This window comes from Pelodiscus sinensis, chromosome 5, assembly GCF_052426305.1.
Source record: "Pelodiscus sinensis isolate ZL-2025 chromosome 5, ASM5242630v1, whole genome shotgun sequence".
Classification (NCBI taxonomy): domain Eukaryota; kingdom Metazoa; phylum Chordata; order Testudines; family Trionychidae; genus Pelodiscus; species Pelodiscus sinensis.
This window is the reverse complement of record NC_143056.1, coordinates 123,107,595-123,133,511: the sequence shown is the minus strand read 5'-3', so window position 1 is coordinate 123,133,511 and position 25,917 is coordinate 123,107,595. Positions and strand designations below refer to the sequence as shown.

General features: G+C 42.0%; 1 protein-coding gene across 2 annotated transcripts in view; it reads right to left on the bottom strand.

Annotated features, from left to right (window-relative positions):
• The window catches only part of LRP5 (LDL receptor related protein 5), a 223,354-nt gene that overhangs the window by 114,565 nt on the left and 82,872 nt on the right, over positions 1-25,917 (bottom strand). For both annotated transcript variants that reach the window (XM_075928318.2, XM_075928319.2), the window contains exons 4-5: positions 25,644-25,840; positions 21,820-21,951 (exon numbers count right to left, since the gene is read on the bottom strand). In XM_075928318.2, coding sequence (XP_075784433.2) covers positions 21,820-21,951; positions 25,644-25,840 — 329 coding nt within the window. The remainder of the gene's footprint in view (positions 1-21,819; positions 21,952-25,643; positions 25,841-25,917) is intronic.

The window sequence follows — 25,917 nt, the reverse complement described above, 5'->3', positions numbered from 1 at the left end:
GTTATGAAAATATCAAAGGGAAAAATAAGTAGACAGAGCTGGTGCTATAAGCACCTAAAGATTGTATAGTTAAAAGAAGCAGATAAGGATCATAGGATAGCAATTAGATAGCACACAGAATAAAAAGTACACAGTGCTCACTTTATTTTTTTATTACAAGTATTTGTTTGCAATGTCATCTGAAAGTGAGAACAGGCATTCTTATGGCAATGGGATAGCTGGTGTTGCAAGATATGTATGTGCCAGATATGCTAAGATTCACATGCCCCTTCATGGTTCAACCACTCTTCCAGAAGACATGCATCCATGCTGATAATGGGTTCTGCTAGATACCAATAGTGAGCATTGCAGACCGATGCATGTTCATTTTCACCATCTGAATCAGATGCTACCATCAGAAGGCTGATTTTCCTTTTTGGTGGTTTGGATCCTGTACTTGCTGCATCAGACTGTTGTGCTTTTAAGACTTCTGGAAGCCTTCTCCATTCTTCTTCCCTCTCAGATTTTGGAAGGCACTTTAGATTCTTAAACCTGGGGTCCAGTGCTACAGCTATCTTTAGAAATTCCACATTTCTACCTTCTTTGCATTTTATCAAATCATGTGCTGGGTTATCATCTGAGATTGCTATAACATGAAATATATGGCAGAATACAAGTAACAGCAAGAAACATACAACTTGCCTGCAAGGAGTACAATCACAGCTTTAATTAACCCATTATTATTTAACAAGTGTCATTAGCATGGAAGCATGCCATCTGGAATGGGGGCCGAAGCATGAAGAGCCACGTGAATGTTTAGCATATCTGGCATGTAAATACCTTACAATGCAAGCTACAGAAGTGCCATGTCAATGCCTGTTCTCACTTTCAGGTGATATTGTAAATAAGAAATGGGCAGCATTATTTCCCATAAATGTAAGCAAACTAATTTCTCTGAGCAATTGGCTGAACAAGAAATAGGACTGAGTGGACTTGCCCATAACAGAAGAATAGGGATCACCAAATGAAATTAATAGGCAAAAGATTTAAAATTAATAGGCAAAAGATTTAAAATTAATAAAGGGAAGTATTTCTTCACACAGCACATAATCTGTGGAACTCCCTGCCAGGGGAAGTTGTAAAGGCCAAGACTATAACAGGTTTTTAAAAAAGAACTAGATACATTTATGAAGCATAGGTCCCTCAATAGCTATTAGCCAGGATGGGCTGGGATGGTGTCCCTAGCCTCTATTTGTCAGGATTGGGAATAGATAACCTGGGATGGATCATTTGATGATTACCTGTTCTGTTCACTGCATTGGCCACTGTCTGAAGATAGGATACTGGGCTTGCTGGTCCTTTGGTCTGATGCAATATGGCTGTTGTGTTATTCTGACTTGTAGGTACTAAACAACTTGCGTTGTTTTGTTTTTAAATGTAGTCATGTAACAAAAAAAATTAGCATTTTTAAATTGCACTTTCACAATAGAGATTGTACTACACTACCTGTATGAGGTGAACTGAAAAATACTATTTATTTTGCTTATTGTTTCTATACCACAAATATTTGTAATAAAAACAACATAAAGGGAGCACTGTATGCTTTTTATTATGTATTGTAATTGAAATCAATATATTTGAAAATGTAGAAAAGTATCCAGAAATATTGAATACATTTCAGTTGGTATTTATAATTGTAATAAACTACAATTAATCACAAGACATTTTAAATCATGATTAATTCTGAGTTAATCATTTGAGTTAACTGCAATTAATTGACAGCCTGAAATAAAAGATGGGGACATTAGAAATGTACAGCCATGGGCATTTCTGTTACTACTAGACTATTTTCCCTGTTGATGTAACAGACCACAAAGAAACCCATATTACCTGATACAGTACACTGAAAGCAAAACAGTGGCTGATGCTATTAGATCAGTGGTTCCCAATCAGTAGATTGGGATCTACTGGTAGATCATGGAGCCTCTGACAGGGGATCCTGACTGGTTTGGCCAGAAAGCTATCAAGCACTGGCACTTCAGTAGCCCCTCCACCCACTGTCATGCTGCTCCTGCCCTCTGCCTTGCAGCTGCTGCCCTGGGAGTCTCCTGCTTGCTGTGCAGGGTGTGGGAAGGAGGGGACACGGATTTCAGGGTGTCCCTTGTCCACCACTCCTATACCCCATCTCCACACAGAGAGAAGGGGATGGAGGGAGCTTGGCAAAGCAAATCTCACACACTGTGTGTGTGTCTGTCATTCTCACAAACACACACTATCCTTCACTCTCATCTCCTGACCCAACACATACATGGGTTGTTGTTACTTCTTTTACTGCTTGCAAAGTGGGTTATTTTGGGTTTTGACTGGTCTGTGCATTTAATAATTTTCATTTCTCTCTTACACTTACATTTAATTCTTTGAGTTGTGAGCTCTAACAAGCCTAACCTGAGGTGGCTGGAGTAATTATCCCCATGGTAATTGCTGCTCCTGGAAGTGGCTGGTATGTCTCTGCAGTCCCTGAGAAAGGCAGAGCAGGGAGTCTCCATATACTGTCCTTGCCACCAGACACCACTCTGCAGCTCCCATTGATCAGTAATGGGGAACTGTGGCCAGCAGAAGCTGTGGGCTCAATGCCTGTAGATGAGGGGCAGCGCATGGAGCCACGGAGCTATTGCTGTACATGTCAGCTGCTTTCAGGAGTGGTGCAGGGCCAGGGCAGGAGTAAGCCTGTCTTAACCCCACTGCTCCACCACCTGGAAAATGTCTCAATTAAACACGCCACAGCCTGCTTCCTGAGCCCCTGTCCTGGCCCTGAACCTCCTCCTGCCCCCAACCTTCTGCCCCAGACATGAGTCCCTCAGCACCCAAACTCCTTCCCAGAGCTTGCACCCTGAAACCCCTCGTGGACGCCAATCCCCCACCCTGGGCTAAGCCCAGAGCCCCTCCCATACTCCAAACCTGTTGGCCCAAGACCAGAACCTGCACCCCAACCCCTTACCCCAGCCTGGTGAAAGTGAGTGAGGATGGGAGAGGAAGGGTGATGGAATGAGCAGGGGGAGGCATCAGAGAAGGGGTGGAGCAGGGGCAGGACCTCAAAGAAAGGGTGGGTAGGAAGCGGGACAAGGGTATTTGGGTCCGAGGTAGATCTTACATTGCACTTAAATTGAAAATATTGATATTGTGGTTAAAAAGACTAGAGACTACTGTATTAGATACTAGGGATGTTAGCTATAATGTAATTGAATAGTCACGTCACTGCATGAAAACTTAGCAGTTACACGACTATTCGACAGTCCTCAGAGTGGGGCCAACAGCCAGTGCACTCACAGCTCCACTCCAGGGAGCCCCCTTACACTCCACACTGTTGCCTCTGTATCAGAGGCAGCAGCGCAGGGTGGCAGGCAGGAGCCAGACCGCAAGGGGAGCCAGTTTAAAAAAACAGCTCCCTGTGTAGACCAGCTGTCTGCTGCCCTGCGCTGACGGGGGTCTGAGTTCCACATGGACAACAGTTTCTCTGTGGACAGCTCGGAATCCCCGTGGACAGGGGCTGCTGCCGCAAAGCAGTTTTGGGTCCGCTGTGAACAGAGGTTGCTTTGCAGCCATTTCCCCTGCCGCATGCACTGCTGCAGCAGGGCAGGTGGTATAGGGAGGTTTGCAGTGCTGGCACATGCGGGTAGCTGGCTTGGAAGCTCCAGCCTACCCCCTCACCCTATCTATCCGAGGCAGCAGCATGGGAGTGGAGGGGGCAGGTGGATCCAATGCTCATAGGAAGCTGGCTTTTAAGCCAGTTCCTCACAGGCACCTGCTCCTGCTCCCCTCCCCACTTACTGCCTTGATACAGAGGCAGTGGGGCGGGGGGATGTGTGTAGCCTAGGCTGATCCGTTAATCATGTAGTCGTCTACACTATGACATCCCTAATAGATACTGGAATTCTGCTGCACTTCCATTTTCTTCCTTAAGTAATGAGAACTAGGTGGCCTTACTGACATTAACTGCTGGGCGAATATATGTTGGCTTTTTGACAATCCATACTGCTGTGCTGCATCTGCTCTTAATGAAGTTACACTGATTTGTAACCAGCCTCCTGAGAGTCACTATCTAGGTCCTTAGACAACAGAGACGTGGGAGTAAAGACAGAGCAGCATGTGCCACTGAAGTTTCTCAATAAGTTATCTACATCAACTAAAAGATGTTAAAGAATTATTGTTCTTGGCCAGGCATTCTGTACTAAGTTAGTCACAAAAAAATTTTAAAAAAATCTGTGCACAGACCGAACAACCTCTGTGAAAATCTTAATGATTTTATGCATGTGTTTTAATAATAATTTCCACTAGCGAGAACAGGTGGGAGAGAGGCAAAGCTGAGTGCTGAAGCACATGATTAGAAGTAACAGACTAATCTTAGGCCTGATGCAGCATACCTCAGTGACCATGGACAAATTACATCACCTCTTTTCCTCAGTAGTCTGTCTTATCTATAAAATAAGAGGCCTATCCCATTTACAGAGGCCATTTCAGCATTAATGTATGTAGAATGCTTTGAAAATACAAAACAGCATAAACTGTATAGTAAATAACACCTCCACTGCAGAACGTGTATTACTAGACATTCTAGAACCTTCCTACGCTAGAAGAAGCAGACTAAATACATTCCAAAAGTTATGGAGTTTACTTAACCAAATGAATCTTTAAAACCACCATCAAATTACGCATGTTCATAACCATACCACTAAGAAATCCTTAATAGCATTACCAGCCACTGTAACATGAATGCATTAAGCATCTCACAAACAAAAAGCTTTCATGTATAAAATTCAAATGGCTCAAAGATGAGACTGCAACACAGGCTTAAAGTCAAACCCAGCAAGTGAAACCACGGTGTAACGCTATATAAAAGATCTCCATCAACCATAGCTCACAGGGGAAAAAGAAAGGAATGTATGCATACCACAGCACACACTCGGTATAAACATTTTCCAATGCAAAATAATTCTGGATAACTTTTTTACATTAGAAAAACTGGGATCCCTTTGAAATTTGAAGGAATCTGTAATACCCTAAGTTCAAATTTCTGTTTTATTTTTCCAACTGGTACAACTTTAAGCTGTTTATTATTGTTGAGTCTTTCTTTTCCTTCCCACTCCCATAAGCTTTCTGCAGACGTTCTGTGCAACTTCTGAGTAAATCTAACATCCTTACAAGCCCATGAATTTTAATGGTTTGCATATAGAAACAAATGTTAACTATGTCGGAATTTAAAAAACAACACCACAGAGCTCTGGTCATTTGTTCTCGTTCCCCAAACACTATTTTCTGTCTTTATAGTTTATAAGAAGCAGTTTCGATTCACACTAGAGGGATCTTTTTTATTTTGTGGATGGAGTTCCACTTCCCCATTCATTCATTTAATCCATTAAATTTTCAATTTTTAACAGCCATGCTAGGTATAGTGTTTGCTCAGATTTTTTTGCTTTGTGCTCCTGTTATTAAAAATTCATGCTTCAGTGCTGAAAATGGCAGCTGCATTCTAGCTACAAAATTAATTCCAATCAGAGCCGACAGCAGCAAAGCAGCCCATCTCACCAGCTCGACAAGTGCCTTTTTTATTCTCCTCTTGGCCCACTTCACATTTGACAAGTGACAAGACATCTATAATACAGTAACAAATGCTCCAATTTATTCACCCAACCTAAACAAATGTAGACTGCAGTGGTTGCCTTTGCTAATTCATGCCAGAAAACACCATGCTATTCCTTTCCCATTTGTCTGTCTGTTAATCAGGATAGAACAATGTTCCATTGTGGGTCTCTTTACTCTTAACATTTTCTTCTATTTTCCTCCCTCAAGTCTAGCCACTGGGAACTTCTTTTACATCCACTACTTTGAAAGAGAAAACTTGTAAATAGGAAAAACCCTAGTTCATTACCAATACTTAGGTTGTAAGCAAATCTTTTACTAATATCCACATACAAAAACCCCTGAGACTTTATTCCACATTCAGATACCCCGTCATCCCAGATAAATTAACCAGGCTTCAATAAAGCATACAAAGATGAGCAAAGGATCTTGTTAGTTCCAGTAACACAATGAATTACATGGCAAAGTTTCAAAGTATGATGTAGGAGAGAACAAACTTTGTTATTCTGTGTAGATCATGGGAAACGTTAAAAAAAAAGTTGCCATGCTATTTAATAATCTTGATGATATTTGAAACAATGACAACATTCAGCACAGTGAAATTCAGTATTAGCTGCTCGTAACACTCCAACAGCAGGAAGAAATAACACAGAGATTGTTATAGAGCTATTGGGCTCTATGTTGGGCTCCAGAGTGCCACTATCATAATTGAAAAAGGTTTGTGAAACTGAAACAAGCTGTGCTAATATAGCTGGGGTCTGCACAAAGGGATATTTTTTAAACATAAAAGACAGTCTCCCATATTGTTCACCAGCAGTTCTCCATATCCCTGCATAGAACATTTGGTTTATCTTCAATCTCTGGGTGAGTGGAACACTCATTCAGTAAACGAAAGTCACTGGATTGGGTTGGGAGTCACTTGCTGGAGGAGAATTTCCTTCTGGCCAACTGGCAGTAAGAGCACACAAGATAGGTAAACCAGGCAAGTATGTCTCCTAAGTGAGGAGAGCTGCAGAGGAAAAGTAGTGCACAAAAATTAACAGAGTCCTAAGTGGACTAGATACAGCTAAATCACATGTAGGTATGTCTGGGGAAAATTAACACTTATGACAAGGAAAGAACATACAGAGCACAAATATGGCTTGTGAACTTCTTCTTTGCACGTTATACATGAATCACCTTGTCTACTGTTACTTTTACTACTTCATTAACAAACAACTAAGATAGTTATTTCCCCTCACCCTCAGAAGTCTGTTTCAGAAACAGTTATGGCATATGCTCAATAGAAAAACAAACAAGGTATCAAACAAATATAACATCTTGAAATCATCAATATGAAATGACTTATGCAGTTGACAGAAAACTGCTTCCTTCATAGCAAAGGGAAACTATTACAATCCAGGAGACAGGATAACCCTATTATTATGAAATCCCATTTATTTTGACTTCTTCCATTTTAAATGACGGATAAAGGCAAAAACCAGAAGACTGCCCTGTTTTTAATTGGCGGAGTAGAGAATATTCATTAAAACTCATGCAAACTAGCATTAATATGCCAACCAATGTAGTATTATTGGAAGAAACCAGACATAGTGATTAGTACACTATTCATGGCCATAACCATTAACACGTAATTTACTCATAACCAAGAGCACTCCTTTGCACTTCTATAGCGCCTTTTATCCAAAGATCTCACAGCACTTGAACAAGTAAATTTCAATTCTCCCTGAGTCTGGACGATCAATATTACCTCCAATTTAAAGATGGGGAAACTGACACAGAGAGATTAAGTGATACACCTGAGGCCACACATCTGGGCATATCGCTCAGGAGTCCCATTTATAAGTTTTCACTAACCAGAAAATAACAGAAGCAAAATGCAGGGCAATGTAGCACTTTAAAGACTAACAAGATGGTTTATTAGATGATGAGCTTTCGTGGGCCAGACCCACTTCCTCAGATCAAATAGTGGAAGAAAATAGTCACAACCATATATACCAAAGGATACAATTAAAAAAATGAACACATATGAAAAGGACAAATCACATTTCAGAACAGGAGGGGGATGCAGGGGGGAGGGGAAGGAAGGAAGGTAAGTGTCTGTGAATTGATGATATTAGAGGTGGGGAGAGTGGGATGTTTGTGAGTTAATGGTATTAGAGGTGATAATTGGGGAAGCTATCTTGGTAATGGGTAAGATAGCTTGCGTGTTTGTTCATTCCTTTTTGGAGAGTGTCGAATTTTAACATGAATGACAGTTCAGAGGATTCCCTTTCAAGTGCAGATGTAAAAGGTCTTTGTAGCAGAATGCAGGTGGTTAAGTCATTGAGAGAGTGTCCTTTCTGGTTAAAATGGCAAGAAACTGTTTTTTCTTTGTGATCTTGTCTGATATCTGTTTTGTGGGCATTAATCCTTTGGCGAAGTGTCTGAGATGTTTGTCCAATGTACATAGCAGACGGACACTTTCGGCACATGATAGCATAGAAAATAACACTGCTTCTTACAGAATCTCAATCTGCAAAAGATTAAATTCAAGACAGGGATTTGCTCAGTAAACAGCCACAGCATTGATCTTCTGGGAAGTGAAGATGTGGCCTCAAAGGTGATCCCATGTTTCTGAGAAGGAAAAAGGTTCCTTTCACACTCAAAAGCTGGGGCTGTACTAGTCATTATACTCTCAAAATGCTCCACACTAGTTCTGCCACAGCTGATATTCAGAACAGGTACATAAGAAAATAAAGGTAGGGCTGTCCAGGGATTAAAAAATATGAGTGGTGATTAATCGCTCAATAGATTGTACTGTTAAACAACAACAGAAAACCATTTATTTAAATATTTTGGATGTTTTCTACATTTTCAAACATTGTGATTTCACCTACAAAATAACAAAATGCTCTAGTACCACTTTATAGACTTACAAAACATGTAGATGGTATCACAAGCTTAGATCTTGTACAAGCTTAGATCTTGTACAGAAAACTACAGGATCACTTCATACATTTCTTCCATAAAGTCATCAAAATTGGAGGCTAAGACAACCTGGAAGGTCATGGAGTGCGTTCCCGACACTACATTTTCTACTGACGTGGTTCACTCCCTTTTTAAAAATTCAGAGGTGACTGTTTCCGACCGTAATTTTTTCAATGTAGCTCACTCTCCAGTTCTGAAGGTTAGGGCATGGTGAGATTAAACATGACAGGCAATTTGCAAACAAATGAACAGAAAAAAGAAAACTATTCGTTATTAAATGCTGCTGAATCAAGATAAAGGCAGACTATACACATCACTCTCAGTATGCCCCAAGATGAAGGGTCCATGACATTCCCATTGTTCTGACCTGGATACATACTCTGAAGTAATATCATCAACAAATTGAAGAGAGCATTCTCATTTCTGGCATAAGGAAGACACACTGCCAAGATGCTATGTGGCATGGAATTTACCATGGTTCATGAAAGGTTGGTTATTCCATAGGTCTCTGGATAGAATACTAGCATGCAGCTTTCCTTGGGCACCTCCTACAATTTGCTCCATTGGATTTTATCTTTAAACTTGGTTCTGCCCGGTCAGAAAAGCAATTCTATTGACTACATTACAACACTTCATAGCAGTCTGGGCTGCATGCACTAGTTCTGACAATGCAAACAACATTCAAAGCCCTCAGTTATACTAAACTGTTAAGAATCAGAATAAAAGGTGGTTTGAACTCTGATATGATGGGTTCCCCATTAGCTAAGTGCCCCAGAATATCCAGAGAGAGGATAAGCCTCTGTCTGAATCCCAGGCTGATGAAAATCATGCACGTCAGATTATGAGACTAGCATCTAAGAACAGTGAGTGGGGGCATAAACAGGCATTCACTACATAAATTCCTCCTGTGGAGTGTATGAAACTGCATCAGCACCACTCTTAGAAGAAGTCACCTACTCAGAATAACTAAGGAACTCTAAGTCAGCAATGCATTGGGTAAGCAAAGGATGGATCTTGCAACAGAGGAGATGCAAGAATCCTGTTCTCATCACATGCAGGAACAGGAAAGGGGAAAAAAACAACTATAACCAATTACCCAAAGAGCTACTAGAAATAAACACAGATTGCTGTGTCCCAAACCAGATTTATTTTAACTTGAACCCAGGTCATTTTATTCAAGTTAATTGTAGCTATGAAGAGGATTTTAAGACCACAGACAATACAAAAGAGTGCATGCAAGTAACGGTGCTTCACAAACACTATGGGGTGAATTCCATCTTTATTGTATGGGCAAAATTCCCACTCAATGAGCTATAAGTGCAGATCCAGGGACAAGAACAGCTGTTTAAATAAATGGAACTTCTTCTGGTTGATCTGATCTGTAGGTGTAGGCTAGTGTCTGGGCATGGCGTAGTGGTCAGGAAAGGAGAGGGTATCTGGGAAGGGCATGGGGAGGAAGGGTTGAGTTTGTATAATGGGAATTATTACTATATCAGCATTACTAGCACCTTCAAGAAAATAAACAAAACAGATACAAACAAATGGATGCTGCTGGAAGGCTCTTGGCAGAAACAATGCTAGCACTGGATAGCTAGATACTTAAGAGCTGATTTACAGCCATTTATCCAAAATGATATATGATTCCCAATCCTTCCCTTTTACCAAGAATACTTACTGATCATTTGTAAATTAGAAGCCAATGTACTTTAAAAGTTCTATCTAGTCCATGTATGGAACTAAGCTATACACATTCCTGCTTACTAGTCAAAGGGAGATATGTATTAGCAAGATGGAACTTTTCAATAATGGTGACATAAGTTTAATTGTATGGGGAAAATATCTTTAACATTTTTTTTGTTTTGTTTTTTTGTTCATTTTCCATGAAACATTCAGGATTAGTTGTCTGGTTATTTAACTACACAGCATGCTAATGCTAAGCCCCAAAACTTTACGCGTGCACATGTTATATAAAATATACATGGACATACATACCAGGGAGATGGTAGTTCAATATTTTAAACATCACTTCCCAGGTCAAAAGTTTTAAAAGTGAAGATGCATGAACCAAGAGGCTCAGCATAGACATTTGGATGAGACAACTGAGTAATAGTGACCAGCCCTTTCCAATTGCTCAAATGGCAGGATCAGGAGAGGAAAAAGGAAAGCAAACTCCTCGACCCAAAAAACAGCTGTTCTTGGAGAAAAGGACAGATCTACAAAGAGCAATTCTCCTCTTACTGTGAGGTACCATGGCTGCCCCCCTCCATCCCTGCACAGAAACTCGTATCATATTTGTGACTCCGATGATTTTTAACATATTAATTCTCACAATACTCCGGCCAGGTAGGAAAGTGCTAGTATCCCAATTTCACAGATGGGAAGTTGAAGCACAGAGACAGAGAACATATCTACACTGCAAAAAACAAACTCACCCAACCCTGGGGCACCAACTCCCAGTGTTCAAGTCAGTTGACTTGGGCTCACGGGTCTTGGCTGCAGGATTTAAAATAGCAGCATGGACATTCTAGGGATGTAAGCGACTAATCGACTACACGATAAGCCTAGGCTTATCAGTTAGTCGAGTCACTACTCAACTAGTCGCTCTCCACCCCCAGCCTTGCTGCCTCTGTATCAGAGGCAGAAAGGTAGAGGGAGCAGGGGCTGGTGCTGGGGGGAGCAGCTTAAAAGCCGGCTCCCCCCCAACACTGTCTCTGCAGGGGGGTGGGACAAGAAGAGGTGCAGTAGGTGGTAGAAGTGGAGACTGAGCAGTCCCGGTTTGCGCCGGGTCCCAGATGCTGTAGCTCTGCTTTTTAAATGCAGTAAGAGCCTGGAGGCTTTTACTACATTTAAAGAGTAGAGCTGCCGTGAACCCTCTTATTGACTAATTGAGTAGTCGATGGAAATTCCATTGACTACTCGATTAGCTTACTAACCGCTATTTCCTAAGATATTTTTATTCGGGTTTGCGAGATCCTTCCCCCTTACTAAGTTTCAGAGCCTGCTATTTTTAGCTCTGCAGCCTAATCCTACTAGCACAAAATCGATTGACACAGGCTCTGAAAGACAGTCATGGATTTTCCTCTGCAGTGTAAATAAACCGTCAGTGACTTGCCAAGGTAACACAGGCAGTTAGTAGTGGAGCAGGAAATTGAACCTGGTATCCCCAATCCCAATGCTAGCATTCTAGCCAATGGACCATCTTATCAAAAACAAACAAATTACACTAAAACAAGCATGAATTAACAGCAAAAGGTTTGATATGAGCAGTACAGGATAAAGGGAGCTAGTTGAATTAGTAAACATCCAGTGAAAGTTTAGCTTTGTTTTTAAATAATGTAGTTCAGTATCATAAAACAAAAATACATTTGGGAGATCTGCATTCAATAGCAAGACATACCCTTAAACATGTTTACACTCCGCTGGCAATGTAAAGTGTCCTTAAAGCAGGCGTACATTAAAGTGAGTGTAAACAAAATTTTGCACCTGCTTTACAAAGCAAAGAGGGATTTAGGCTTGTCAATCTGGTAGATTTCACCAGTTATACTAGTATAATTTTATTAAGATAGTTAAACCAACATAGCTATACCACTATAATGCCCCAGATGGACCCTTACTTTGGAATAAGTGTAGCTTTTTTCAGTCTAGCTTAAACTGTTTCAAAAGCATAAGCTAAACTGGAAAGAGGCCCTCTCATTCTAAAACAAAGGTGTCCAATCAGAGAGTTACACAAGTGTAATGCTTAACTTCATATCCTACTTTACACTGGGTACATCTACACTGGCCCCTTTTATTCCTTCGAAGTAGGAATAAGAGATCCTCCGGAAAAGGGCTTTTTTCCGGAGGATCGGGGCCAGTGTAGACGCTCTTTTCCGGCTTTTCTACAAGCCGGAAAAAAGCGGCGGACATTTTTATTTAAATGCCGCGGGGGATATTTAAATCCCCCGCGGATTTCCCTATTACGACCTGGAAAATTAGCATGCCCCTTTCGGAAAAGGGGCCAGTGTAGATGTAGCCACTGTGCATCTTCCTCATGCAGATGGAGCTTAGTGCAACTGAGAATTCAAGCCTCAGCCTCTCATCTCAACTTCATGCTCAAGAATAAAACTACCTAGGTCGTCTGGCAGCCATGAGACCACTCAAAAAGATATCAGCTCTATACAAATATTCATAGCACTACACTTAAACACTTACTGTGCTCTCAAAATCATTTTCAAACATTCATAACTAATTTACAAACCAATTATTTTCTTCAAGCACAGTAAAGCACCCTCTTCTTCATTTCAGGTTATACACAAGGCCAAGCAAGGAATTTTAAACACAAGCCACTTGCAAGTAAGCCAAGGGCAGCACAAAGTATCCAAAAAGTTCTTAAGCAAAAATCTTGGCTTCTCTGGCCCTGACAGTTTTGCCATTGACTTCAGTGGGGTAAAGACATCACCCTTAAAGTTAGACATGATCATCTTCATATGCGGGTAGACTAAAACCAAAGAAGCTAGAAGTATTTTATTCAAAAAAACCACCCTCACCTATAAGCTAAGAATAAACATGAAAAGTCCTATCTTGAAAGGGTTTTTTGCTTGTTTGTTTTTTAAGTTATAAGACTTACAATGGGTGGACTATCTCAACAATAACCACAGCATAATTATTTATCTATCTTTGGATTTTATACTGCTGCCTACCACAAACAGCCAAATCCCTAGAGGACTACATACAGTCTCTGGCACTTCTCCATACCTAAGAGTTACACAGATTCTTTTAGCATGCAAACTCTGAGCCACGAACAGCCTTTATTCTTGCCAAGCACATTGTTTGCGTTCAATAATAAGGTAAAACTGTCCATAGCAGGCTCTTGCTGTTCACCTTTCTCAGTTCAGTAGCTCTTGTTTACTGTTATTTCAATGGGCACTTATTTTCTTCTCGTTTGTGCTTGTAATTCCTTGCTGTGGTTACTGGAGAAGAGCTTCTGCAGCCTGATAGCCTTCTCTGAAAATCGTCTGGCTCAGTCTTATTTAAATTTACACTGCAGCAGAGGCTTCAACCACATTAGACCCCAACATGCTAGGCACTGTACATAGCCAAGTGATAGACTCTGCAAACCAAAGAGCTTATAAAATAAAAGGCAGAACAAAGAAGTGAGTGCATAGTAGGGGATAAAGGGACATTTCAGCACACACTAGATGTGTGAATGATTTTTAGCTAATCAGTAGCAGTACCTATCTCCTCTGGGAGATAGTTACAAAGTTAAACCTGTCTGCAAGTGCTAGGACAAAACAAAACTTATAGGGCTATCAGCAGTAAGGCCATTCTCACCCTGCTTTGGTCAAGAGGCTTCTTCTGTCTTCAGTCACTGTAAGCAGTGTAAGAGTTCTGCAGGCTTTCCCTGCAAAGAACAAGAATAAATAGCACATGCAGAGCAGCCTAGAGATAGTTTAGGTCAGATCTGAGAATGTCCAGATAAATACATGGAATTCTTCATTTGGGGAAAGTTTGCACAATGCTAAAAGAAATGCTACATGCTCCTACACTTAATTGGGTATTAAAGTTAACCTGTCCATGATCTGGATTAGCTGATGTAACAAAAATTCAGAAAGAACTCATTATAAAACCGTATTCATGACAAAGGAGGCTCTAGAAATGTAAAAAAACCCAACCCTCCAAGTCAGATAAAAAAGAACGGCAACAAAATTCCCTTATGTGGGAGAGCCAAATATATGTATCCTGAAGGATAACAAAAAACAAAAGAAAAAAACCCCACCACCATCAAAACCTGATGGAAGAACTTTCACTCCTGAAATATCTAGTCGCAAAAATAAATGGATGAATCTCATGTTTACATTAATTTAATAAAATAGAACATCAAAAACTAATGTTATTCAATGAACATTGTTACCGTAAAGATGAGCAATAATTTCAGTCAAGTTATAAAGCCGATACAAATTTTAACATAATTTCCTATAATATGATTAAATAAAACAATGTATCAACTTGCCAAAAGTGAAAATAATGTTTTAAACTTGTGTTGTAGCATCCAGAAGCTATTTTCATTTTGAACTAGTTCTCAGCTAGGATGTTTCTTGACTACAGGGTTTTTTCGAAAAAAGTGGCCTTTTTTCGAAAAAACTTTCCAGGCGTCTAGACTGCTGCCGCATTCTTTCGAAAGTAAATTGAAAGAATGCGGGAGTTTTTTCGACTGCGGAAAACCTTGTTTTACAAGAAATAACACCTTTTTTCGAAAGTGCTCTTTCGAAAAAAAAGGCGCTATGTAATGCAAAGTGTGCTTTTTTGAAAGAGAGCATCCAGACTGCCTGAGTGCTCTCTTTCGAAAAAGCGGCTTGCTTTTTTGAAAGTACGAGTTGTAATCTAGATGCTCTTTTTCTAAAGAGGCTTTTTTGAAAGTATCTTTCGAAAAAGCTTCTTTCGAAAAAGGAGTGTAGTCTAGCCGTACCCTTAGTGTTGTTTCCCTGAAGTCAATACATCCATGTTAAGCTCTGCCAGCTGAGAATCTGGGCTGTTTTCTAGTTACTGCACCAAATCAAGTTAGTTACTGTTTGAATACAGACTTAGCCAAACATGACGAACTGTGTAGTAGGTGATCAAAAGGCAGCCCGTATTAGGGATGTTAAATAGCATTTAATCAGCTAATCAACTAGTCAATACAATGTCTATCAACTAGTTATTGGGGGGGAAGCAACTGTAGAGCCACAGCGGGGTTAGCTACCAGCCCTGGGAACTAACCCCGCTGCAGCTCTGCCTTTTAAATGTATTAAGAACCATAAAGCTCTTGATGTATTTAAAAAGCACAAGCACAGCCGGGAAGGGAGGGGAGGGAGGCAGGGATGGGTGCGTGTCAGGAATCAGCTGATTTGCAGCTCACGTCTGGTCCCCCACTACGCCTCTGGCTCCCCTGCCCTTCAGCAGAGATGGTGCTGGAAGAGAGGGGTTTGGCTTTTAAGTCAGCTCCACCCAGCACCAACTCCTGCTCCCCGCCCCACTGCCTCTCTCTTTGACCTATTTTGTTGCTATAACCTTGAGTTTTTTATTCAATAAAAGTAATTGAATTAAGTAAGTTAATTGAAGCTACAATTGGTATATTTAGTATCAGAAGTTACTAGAAATTAACTTGCAATGAGAATGGGTTTCTCAAATAGCAAAGCAAGCTTGTGAAAGAAGATGGCCACTTTGGTAAGATATTAATTATGACCAGGGCTCAACAAAGAATGTAATCTACTCACCTGTGGCAAGTAGATTACAACCCGGAAGAGCCGGCGCAGAGCGATCTGCGCATGCGCAGAACACAGAGCCACGTGAAACCGTGCAGCTGGCAAAGTGGGGCTCGCCACCGCCTGGCGAGCCCTGATTATGACCATTTATGGGAAAAACAAGCTAGTCCCGCTTTTATGGAAAAGTGAAGATTCTGAAGTTTACATAAAAAGTCTGCAGCAATATTTTTATGCCAACTAAACTAAAGACTGCACAAAGAAAAGAGGCATTTCCCAGAACTGAAAATAGGACAGGTAACTGACCTTATAAAAAGGAACCTAACCTTGGAAGGAGATGGGGATATAGCTGTGGCATTTGAACATGGGATCTGACTGGAACCAGATTTAATCACAATTAGCCGACAATGCTGAACACACTGTGCTGCAATCTACTCTCTTCAGAACCACATTTGAAAATCATTAAACTAAGCCATGTGGACAAGCCACAAAAGAAACGTTCAACATCCTGAGAGTTCATCTCAGCTTATATCACATGGAGGATGGAAGGCCTATACCAGCTACAACACAGCTAATGACAAGATAGCAGAATGTTGGAGTACCAGAGGCAGTAAAAGTGGACAAGCAACTCTTGCTTGCCATGTGCCATAATAGGGAAAGCAATGCAGGAGAAGGAAGCCTGAAAGGATTAGAAGAAAGAAACCAATTCTCAAAAAATGCCTCACTGTAATGAGATGCCTTGTGATTTATACCACTTCTTAGAGTTGTTTGTATACAGAATACGAGGGACAAATGGCTCCCTCTATGAGGACACAAAACCAAAGATGTCATGAACATTGCAGCTTGGCTTTCTCCTGACATTTTAAACTACCTTTAAGACAACAAAACAACAGTGTTTCACCCAAGGACTCTCAGGGAAGCGACGGAGAGCTTCCTGAAAGGAATCCTCAGAAATGAGAATTCTTGTTTCTAAAGGAGACTGTAAGTTCCATGTTTTTAATATGAGCATTTCATTCGGCACTGTTGAGATTCAACATAGCAATGAAAGGATCAGGCTGCAAATAGAAAATTATTCAACATTTCTAAGTTCAATACTGAGAAAACCCTGTTCACGTCTGCCTTTCTGACAGCCAGTTAGACACTCTTGGATTATAGTGGTCTTTGATCCAAACTATGCTTTGCTCAGGAGAAAGGTGTAGAACATGCATGTTTATAAAATATTCAAACAGGAAGGGAGAACTTGCTTTTCAAGGCTTTCAATCATTTATTTTTTTCCAACAAAACCTGAGTTACACCCACACCGCAATCGCGTTCTTCTGAAAGTAAATCGAAAGAACAGAGGGAACACTATTCCTGAACTAAGGGAAATCCTCCCCTTTGCCCTTCCCTCCGCACGTCCCTCCCACCCCCGATGCTGCTGCATTTTTTCTTTCTTGGCAGAGGTGTGTGTGTGCGTGCGTGCGTGCGTGTGTGTGTGTGTGCGTGCGTGCATGCGCCGCCGGACTGGCTTTGGGGCCGAGAGAGTGCAGGAAGACTCACATCATGAGGTGCACACAGCTGATGGTTCTCTCTAGGCACCGGGCGCCTCTGGCAGGGCTGGGGGAAAAGACTTCGCGCCCTCCCCACCCCCAGGCCAATCAGGGCCTCTAGCCGGAGGGAGAGCACTCAAAATCTCCTACCACCACCCCTTCCACCTGAAACCTTGTCCCTTCAGGGGCGGCCTGAGACCACGTCCGAAATTCGTGAAGTGGCCCCCCCTTCAATAATTATTTCCCACCTCGACGTAGTAACATCACCCTGAGCGGCACATATGGCATTTTCCCAATAGAAAGTAGCGGCGAAGTGAATCACAACTTGTCCTACCCTTTTGTGGTGACATTACCACCTCACCCATAATGCCACAACAGCAATGAGAAAAATAGAAATTCTACCTTTAAAAACAGCGAGCATTCATATAGCACAGGAGTGGGGAACCTCTTTTGTATCAGGGGCCACTGGCCCACAGGAAAATCAGTCGGGGGCCACACACAAATCAAAAACCCTCACTGTGGCCCCTGACTGAAAAGGAGAAAGACACTCCCCACACACACCAGAGCCTAGGGGGGCCTAGGCAACTAGATATTATGTACTCCAGCCCCGCAGGGGGCACCAGCAAGGCTGGAGTACCAGCATGGGTACCGCAATGCTGCGGATACCATGAGCCTCGGGGGCCACACTCAGGCAAGCTGGGGGCCGTATCTGGCCCCCAGGCCTGAGATTCCCCACCCCTGATATAGCATTTTACATAGACAAGTACTGAACAGGCATTAACTAATTAATCATCACTGGATATGGTAAGGTAGGTGGGTAGGGAAAGCAGCTTTATCCTCAGTTTGTAGAGGAAGGGAAACAAAGTTGAAGTAGCTCACCTAGGGGGACAAGCAAATCAATGGCAGAGTTTCCCACTTGAGCTCATGATCTACCAATTCCCAAGCTTGGGCTCTCCCCTTACCTCCCCTCCGCCAACAGTCTCAGCAAAGAACCGCAGGATCCATAGTTCTCATGTGTATTCTCCTAATCTCAAAATCTTTCTTCCATTGCCAGGGGAAAAATAAAACATCTTTCAGCGGCTGCAAGAATTTCCTCCGCAGCATTTCAAATGCAGTAGGAAGAATTGATGAAAATGGGCTTTCAACCCTGGAGCTCAAATCCCACCTTACTTCACAAGTGAAAGGAGTTTGTTGATCTTACCGTAATGACAGTGGGTATTAGCCAGCATGAGAAAATATATGCACTACAATGCACATTGGCAAGATACATGAAAAGCATCCAATTTTATGACAGAAACAAGTCTTTCGGGCCAGGACAGAGGTTCATGGGCTGAAGTGTGGGTGCAAGAAGCTAGCACTGATCACTATTTCTCGGCTCTTTTCACTTACTGAACCACAGCTACAGTTGTACTACAAGCCCCCACCTATTACATCTCAACTAACCTTCACGTGCATCATCTCACAGCTAATTTCAGCATACAATCTCTCCAGTTTCTTACTGTCACGGTAATGACCATCTAAAATACCAGATAATTTTCTCTAGTCGACTCTGTCTAGGAGAGCAAATTTTGCATGACTTCTGGCACAAAGCCTTGCCTTATTTTTTCTAAATTAATCATAATACACGAAAACATGAATGAGGCAGAGAGATGAACGTTTCCTAGCATAATTACCTCATACATCTCTCCACAAAGAACTGTCCCAGAGGGAAAAAAAGCAACTATTCATCTTCAGCAGTAGAGAAATGACATTACTGACTTAAATCTTAATTTGGCATTTTTCTGTATGGATCATTCCATTATGATGAATTCAGTCCGAGGGTGGTACAGTGGCTTAACTGCAGCGTAACACAAAGATCTGGGTTCAAGGAATTTTCCTGCCACAGGAGTTCCAAAACGCATCAAAGCATTGTTCTTTAGGATTCCGCCAAAACGTAACAGCTGATTTGCCCCTCCATCACAGCAGCAACTCCTGGCCAATCAATACAAGGGAGCAAACCTCTGTCCAGGAGTCCATTGCCCAGCTGCATCATCCTGCAATGGCTTCCTTTGAATGGGCTTTAGTTCAGAAAAGCACATGTAAGTGCTCTCTGCAATGCCGCTGATAATGCAATGCTGACCCAAAGCATGACAGAAGCAACTTCACAGACCACTCAGAAGGGCTCTGTGGATCATCAGCAGTCAGCTGCCCACGAGCTGAGAACCATAGCCAAAACCACTGCTCAGACTTACAACAGGTATTTCTATACCTCCCACACTAGCAATAAACTTTAGGGGATCATAGGCCTTTACTTATGCTATGGCAGAAGCATGCCATTTTGGGAAAAGATAGATGCAACCCAGTCTATCTATCTAGTTATTTTTATGTGCAGCATCACTATAGGACCTGAGAACCTCACAAATATTAATGTACTTATTCCCAGTGCCACTGTCAAGCAGGGAAGTATTGCCATTCCCATTTTACAAGAGGAAAACTTGGGTCCAAATGGCTGAAGGAGAGATGGTGAGCATTTGCAGCTCTCACCAACATGGGCAGTTCAGTGCTTCTGAAAGTCAAGAGTAAAGAAATTGTTTCCTAAATTTGTAGAAGCTGAGCCTCTCCTCTCCCCAGGGAAATTAGGAAAATTCCAGAAAGTTAAACCAATCATACCAGGGTTGAAGACGGGCATGTTATTAAGGGCCTACCCAAACTGGTTACTAAGCATGATTTCAAACAGTGAGGCCCTCTGCCAGAGTACATATGTAGATATCCAGTGGCATCTGAATTAGCACCCATTGACTTTAATAGGATAATTCACACTTCAGAGCTTACATTTCAGGCTCTCTGGAAATTTAGGCAAATCTTGGTGTCATTGCACTTGGATTTGGGATGTAAGAGAGTAGATGATTAGTCGACTACCCGGTAAACTTAAGCTTATCGAGTAGTCAAGTCGACTACTCGCATTCTTCCCTTCCCTCCCTGCCTCTATATCAGTGGCGGGGGGGCGGGGGGGGGGAGCAGGAGCCAGTGCTGGGGGGAGCCATTTTAAAAGCCAGTTTCCCCCAGGACTGTCTCCACTCCCTCCCACCCCCGCTGATGCCTCTATCAGAGGCAGCAGAGGTAGAAAGGCAGGGGAGGCTGCTCCGGCAGCATGCCCTGTACATGGGGGAAGGGGGCTAATTTCACAATGGGACCTCTGTAGACAGAGGCTGCTGCCCTGAAGCAATCCCTGTCCATGGGGGGGTCCCAGCAGGGAGCTGGGAACCACCCGTGGACAGGGGCTGCTACTAGCTGGGCAGGCAGCCCACTCAGTCCTGGCTTGCACCAGGACCAAACCACCCTGTATCTCCATAATTTAAAAGGCAGTAGGAGCCGGGCAGCCTGCCTTCCAGCTCCTACTGCATTTTAAATTTCAGATCCGCAGAGGGGTTTGATCCCCAACCTGGTGCAAGCAGGGACTGAGCTAGACTGCCTGCCTGCCTGGCTCCTACTAAATTTAGGAGCTGGGCAGGCAGGCAACCCACTTCAGTCCCTGCTTGTGCCAGGTCAGGGTCCAAACCCCGCTGCAGCTCTGCAATTTAAAATGCAGTAGGAGCTGGAGGGCAGGCTGCCCAGCTCCTACTGCCTTTTAAATTGTGGAGCTACAGTGTGGTTTGGCCCTAGCGTGAGCCGCGACTGAGCAGGGCTGCCTTCCCCTATCAAGTAATCAAGTAGTCAATAAAAATTCTATCGACTACTTGATTACTATAATAACGTAAATTTAACATCTCTAACTTGGGCGATATATTCAAACTTGTGTGTCCAACCATTATAGCTAGAGATTTTTGTTTTTAAACAAAGGCCGAGACTTCTAGAGAAAACATTTGGGAGGTGTGTCTGTGCCCTCTTGACTAATGTTTTATACCCTCTGTTCCTACACTAGGAAGCATGCCCCATGTTTTAGGAAACCTGCATCAAGAGTATGGCTATTCATTCGCGTTAATTTGGAATAAGGCAGAATGTGAATTTAAAGAGGATTAGCTATTTCTGATTAATTTTGAATCCACACATGGAGTTAACCAGAAATACTGATTTCAGAATAATGTTCTGTGTGGAGAAACTAAGTGACATTCCCAAGGTTACACAGGTAATATATGTAATAGAGGCAGGAATTGAATCCTGATCCCTTAAGTGCCAGTGCAGTGACTTACTCACAAGATAACTAGTTTCTCTCCATAGATACTAGAAGGCCCTGCACTTGAAATGCAGATATGTATGTTTTATAAGTGGATAAACAGAAGGCTATGTGAGATATTTCCAAGAACTGGTGCAGCTGTTTATCCAACTATAATGTTTACTCCTTCCATACCCAAAGAGCTGAGTACACGGTTTATGAAATCATAACATCCCCATCGTCAGCATTTTTACTTAGCTAAGAGCATTCTAAACAGACCCTCTTAATTCATTCCTTAATATTAAATTATTAAGCAGCCAATGCAGCTGCTGTAGAAAGACAAGCAAAGCCTTACCTGCTTTACAGGTCTTGCCATCATCCTCCAACTGAACTCCCGTGGGACAGGCACAGCTGTAGAAGGGGTCTCTGGGAGACAGTAGGCAGAGGTGAGAACAGCCACCATTGTTTTCTTCACAGGGAGTATGAACTTCAAAGAAATCACAAGAACTGGAATTTATTTTACTTCTCTACAGAGTGGGAAAGTCCAGCTAAAGCACTATGTCCTGCAACCCATACCTGCCATACAGAAATTACCACTCCCATCCAGCCTTGGAGAGATGAGCTATAAAACGACATTTTTTTCAAAAGTGTCTGGTGATTGTGTGTTTTTATTCCTAGGTGCCCAACCTGAGGTAACAAAAAGGACCTGATTTTCAAAGGGCAGATGACTCAGCATTTTCTGAATAACTGGCTCTATAAATGGGCATCTAAAAAACCATGAGCCACTTTGGCAAATTAAAGTAACATTTTCCTATAACCATCCTTTTGATGGAGGAAAGGAAGTAGTAAGCAGAGGTTGCTACATTGTGGTGATGGTCAAAAACCTTTTCAGACCAAAAATCCTTCACACAAAAGTGTAGAGTTCTAGCATCTCCAAACATCTGATGCATGGGGGGGATAACAGGATAACATCTTAACTCTTCATTCATTTTAGGGAAAGGCTAGAAATTTCTCAACCTTTCCTTGTCCTGCTCTTGCCTCGCCATCTCTTTTTTGAAAATTTTCAAAGTTTTGAAAATGCAAATGCAATACACTGGAAAAAAACCCAAAAACATCTTTAACTTTTACTGGAATAAATCAGAGATGCAAACCCTCAATTTACTCCCAGAGAACATTGCCATGTTTGAATAATTGCAAGCTGCCTAAGACTGCCAAGGAATCACCCACATCACACAATACTGCGTGTGCGTGCACACGAGCGCACATATATAATTTGCAGCTATGCACAGCTCAATCCACAGTCAAGTTCTGTGAGGGCTTTTTTTTTTTTTTTTTGGTTAATAAGAAGAGCTGGGGTGATTGGTTTGTTTGTTGCTTCCATTGAGAGCCATGGAAAAGAAGAGATGGAGGAATCTGAAACTGATCCTAGTGAAGTAAATGGCATCTGAGCTATTTCCAGCAGATGCTATTTCCCTCTGCACCACGTTTTCCTTGCTACTGGTCCAGAAATACTCTGACCCAAGGGTGGGACATTCCCTCAGCTCAGAGAAATGCCAAGAATTCGGCGTACACACACACACACACACACATACTCGCTCCCATCTGGAGCTCTGAGATATGATGAGGTACTACACATCCCTGACAAACTCCACTGAAATCTTGCACCTGTTTCTCAACTAAGTAGATCCCAAATTCCTTTATGTACCTCCAGCCTGTTTACTGCCTTCCTAAAACTGCTTTAAAAACCACAGTGTTCCATTCAGGGAGCAAACCTTTCAATTTGGTTAAATTTAAGAGTAAACGCGGAAAACAGAGTTTCTGGTGAAGACACACAATACTTATCCCCAGGACTAAATTACACACATATTTCCCATTCAGGTCTGATTCAATCTGTGCCCTATGTACTTCGCTCCACCTCCCCTGATTGGCAGTTCAGGGAGCCTCTCTCAGGACAACACTGGAAGAACAAGTTAACAGCTCTGCAAAACACAACACACACAATGGGGCAGTCTCCTCTCCATCCTCTGCACAGAACTCGCACTGAGGATACAGATGGGAACTCCATGCATACACAATAAAGGTGAACCCTCATATCTGTTCTATACAGTAGCCCAGATCTTTCCCCTTATCCCCAATTCTGGAGCGCTGCAGTGGTGATGTTAACTCGTGAAATTGTGGTCATACATTGGCAATAACCTAGCATCAAGTACCCCTTGTAAAACAAAAACAAAAAAATCCTCTAACACCTTATACCATAAGGCAGGGGTTCTCAAACTTTGTGATATTGCAACCCCCCCAATTTGCTCACATCCCCCCTCTAAGTTGCTGCAACCCCCCCTCTAAGCTGCTCGTGACCACCCAGGGGGTCGGAACCCACAGGTTGAGAAACAATGCCATCAGGAATACAATGTGTTACTGCTGTCGTCTTGCTTTTTTTTTTTAAACATTAAGTGACTTATTTTTAAAATAAGATGGACAGAGCTATATTCCCTGCCATAACCTCCAGATACCAGAGGCTAAAATCCTAACAAAGGTCACAGGGTAAAATGAGCTGACTGGAATTATCCCATGGCTCTCCCTTTGTTTGGATAAAATATTTAACAAGCCTCATCTATATTAGGGATTTTTTCTAATTTAACATTTAAGCAACGTGGCACATAGACTTGTTACCGGCAGGGTGAGAGGACATGGTCTTTCAATCCCTTGGTAGTTGGCTAGAGCTTTGTCTACACTAAGGGTATGTCTACACTACATTCTTCTTTCAAGAGAGGAATGCAAATGCAGGCGAGCGAAATTGCAAATGAAGTGCGGATTTGAATTTCCCATGCTTCATTTGCATAATTGCATCTGGGCGCTTTTTCGAAATACCCTATTTCGAAAGAAAAAAAGCAGTCTAGATGGGGTTATTGAGAGGGGGAAAAAAAACCTTCTTTCAAAATAACCCTGTCTAGAAGGTGTTTTTTCTTTCAAAATAGGGTATTTCTAAAAAGCGCCCGGATGCTGTTATGCAAATGAAGCACGGGAAATTCAAATCCGCACTTCATTTGCAATTTCGCTTGGCTGCATTTGCATTCCTCTCTCGAAAGAGGAATGCAGTGTAGACATACCCAAGCTGTCAGAAGTGACTGTTGAAAATGTGGGGGGAGGGAGAACTACAGACATACTTTCTGGTCAACCAGTGTGAATGGAGGGGAAAAAATTTTCAGAACACATTCTATCCAGACTAAATCCTGGTTTGCCCCTCTTCTCACTCGCCAGCCAAATTATTTTAGAAACCACTGAAGCATGTATCCCGTTTGAAGGAAATTTAAAACAAGTGAATAAGCTTATGAAGCTGAATTTAAAGACTGTGAAGGAGCAAGGTGCAAAACCAAAATGTCTTTGCAGTGCAGCTATTTAACTATGTTACCCTCCCAACACCCCCCTGAAAGTAGGTTGAAATAAGTTTCAGCTCCATTGTCTAGCTGGGAATAAAAGGGAAATGTTAAGTTTATCCAAAGCTAGCAAAATGGCAGCAGAGGGAACTCAGAGACTGCCTAGCCTCCAATCCTGCATTCAGTCCACACGTTACACGTGACTTCAAATAGCAAAGTTGGGCCACCACAAGTACTTCAAGGCACCAGTAACTGGTGTGGTCTTCTGCAAAGGGATCCTCCTTTGATTCTTAATTTATAACAAGAATGAAGAACCTGATGGTGCACATGGACAACTGGCCTGAAGTCAACAGGGTTTTTACCTACACCAGAACAGAAGACTGGTTCCAGAATCTTTACTAGCTGCTTTGCTGCCAATCTGATGCCCACACTATATACCTCCACAGGGGATATGCCTGTGAAGCCCTTAGATTTACATGACTAGCTCTGTGTATTCCAGATCTAGAAAAGCAATTAACAGATGGGACAATTCATGTTATTTCAAATTATGCAGTTGCTCAAATGTACTGCTGGACTTTGGTTTATGTTCCCAAAATGTAAACATAATTCAAGATGGGATTTTTGAACAAAACTAAAGGAACCAATCCCATTAAACATCCAGGAAAGTTGAATATCTCATTTCTTTTGGACCCTTTGAAACTACCAAACTTAATTCACGCTAACATTTTTATTAGTAGCATTCTTTTTTCCACCAAGAATATTTATACAGTATGTTAGAGAGATTTCAGAAAAACCTAAAACATACAGTATGGCTGCCGCTCTGGACTCAGGACCTGGATGTCCATCGGTGAGTAAAGTGCATTCAGTATTTCTCTCTTTTTCTCTCCAGTCCTTTTGTTACAGGCATGAATGGAGCGAGTCTGCCAGTCAGTCCAATACAACGTCTCCCCAGACAACGTGAGCGCAAATGGATGAGTGAGACTCCCTTCCACAACCTTTTGCCTAGGGTTGTGAAATAAGAGAGAGTACAAGAAACGTTAACAACATCAATACCTGTCTATCTGGTGATTTACTGTATA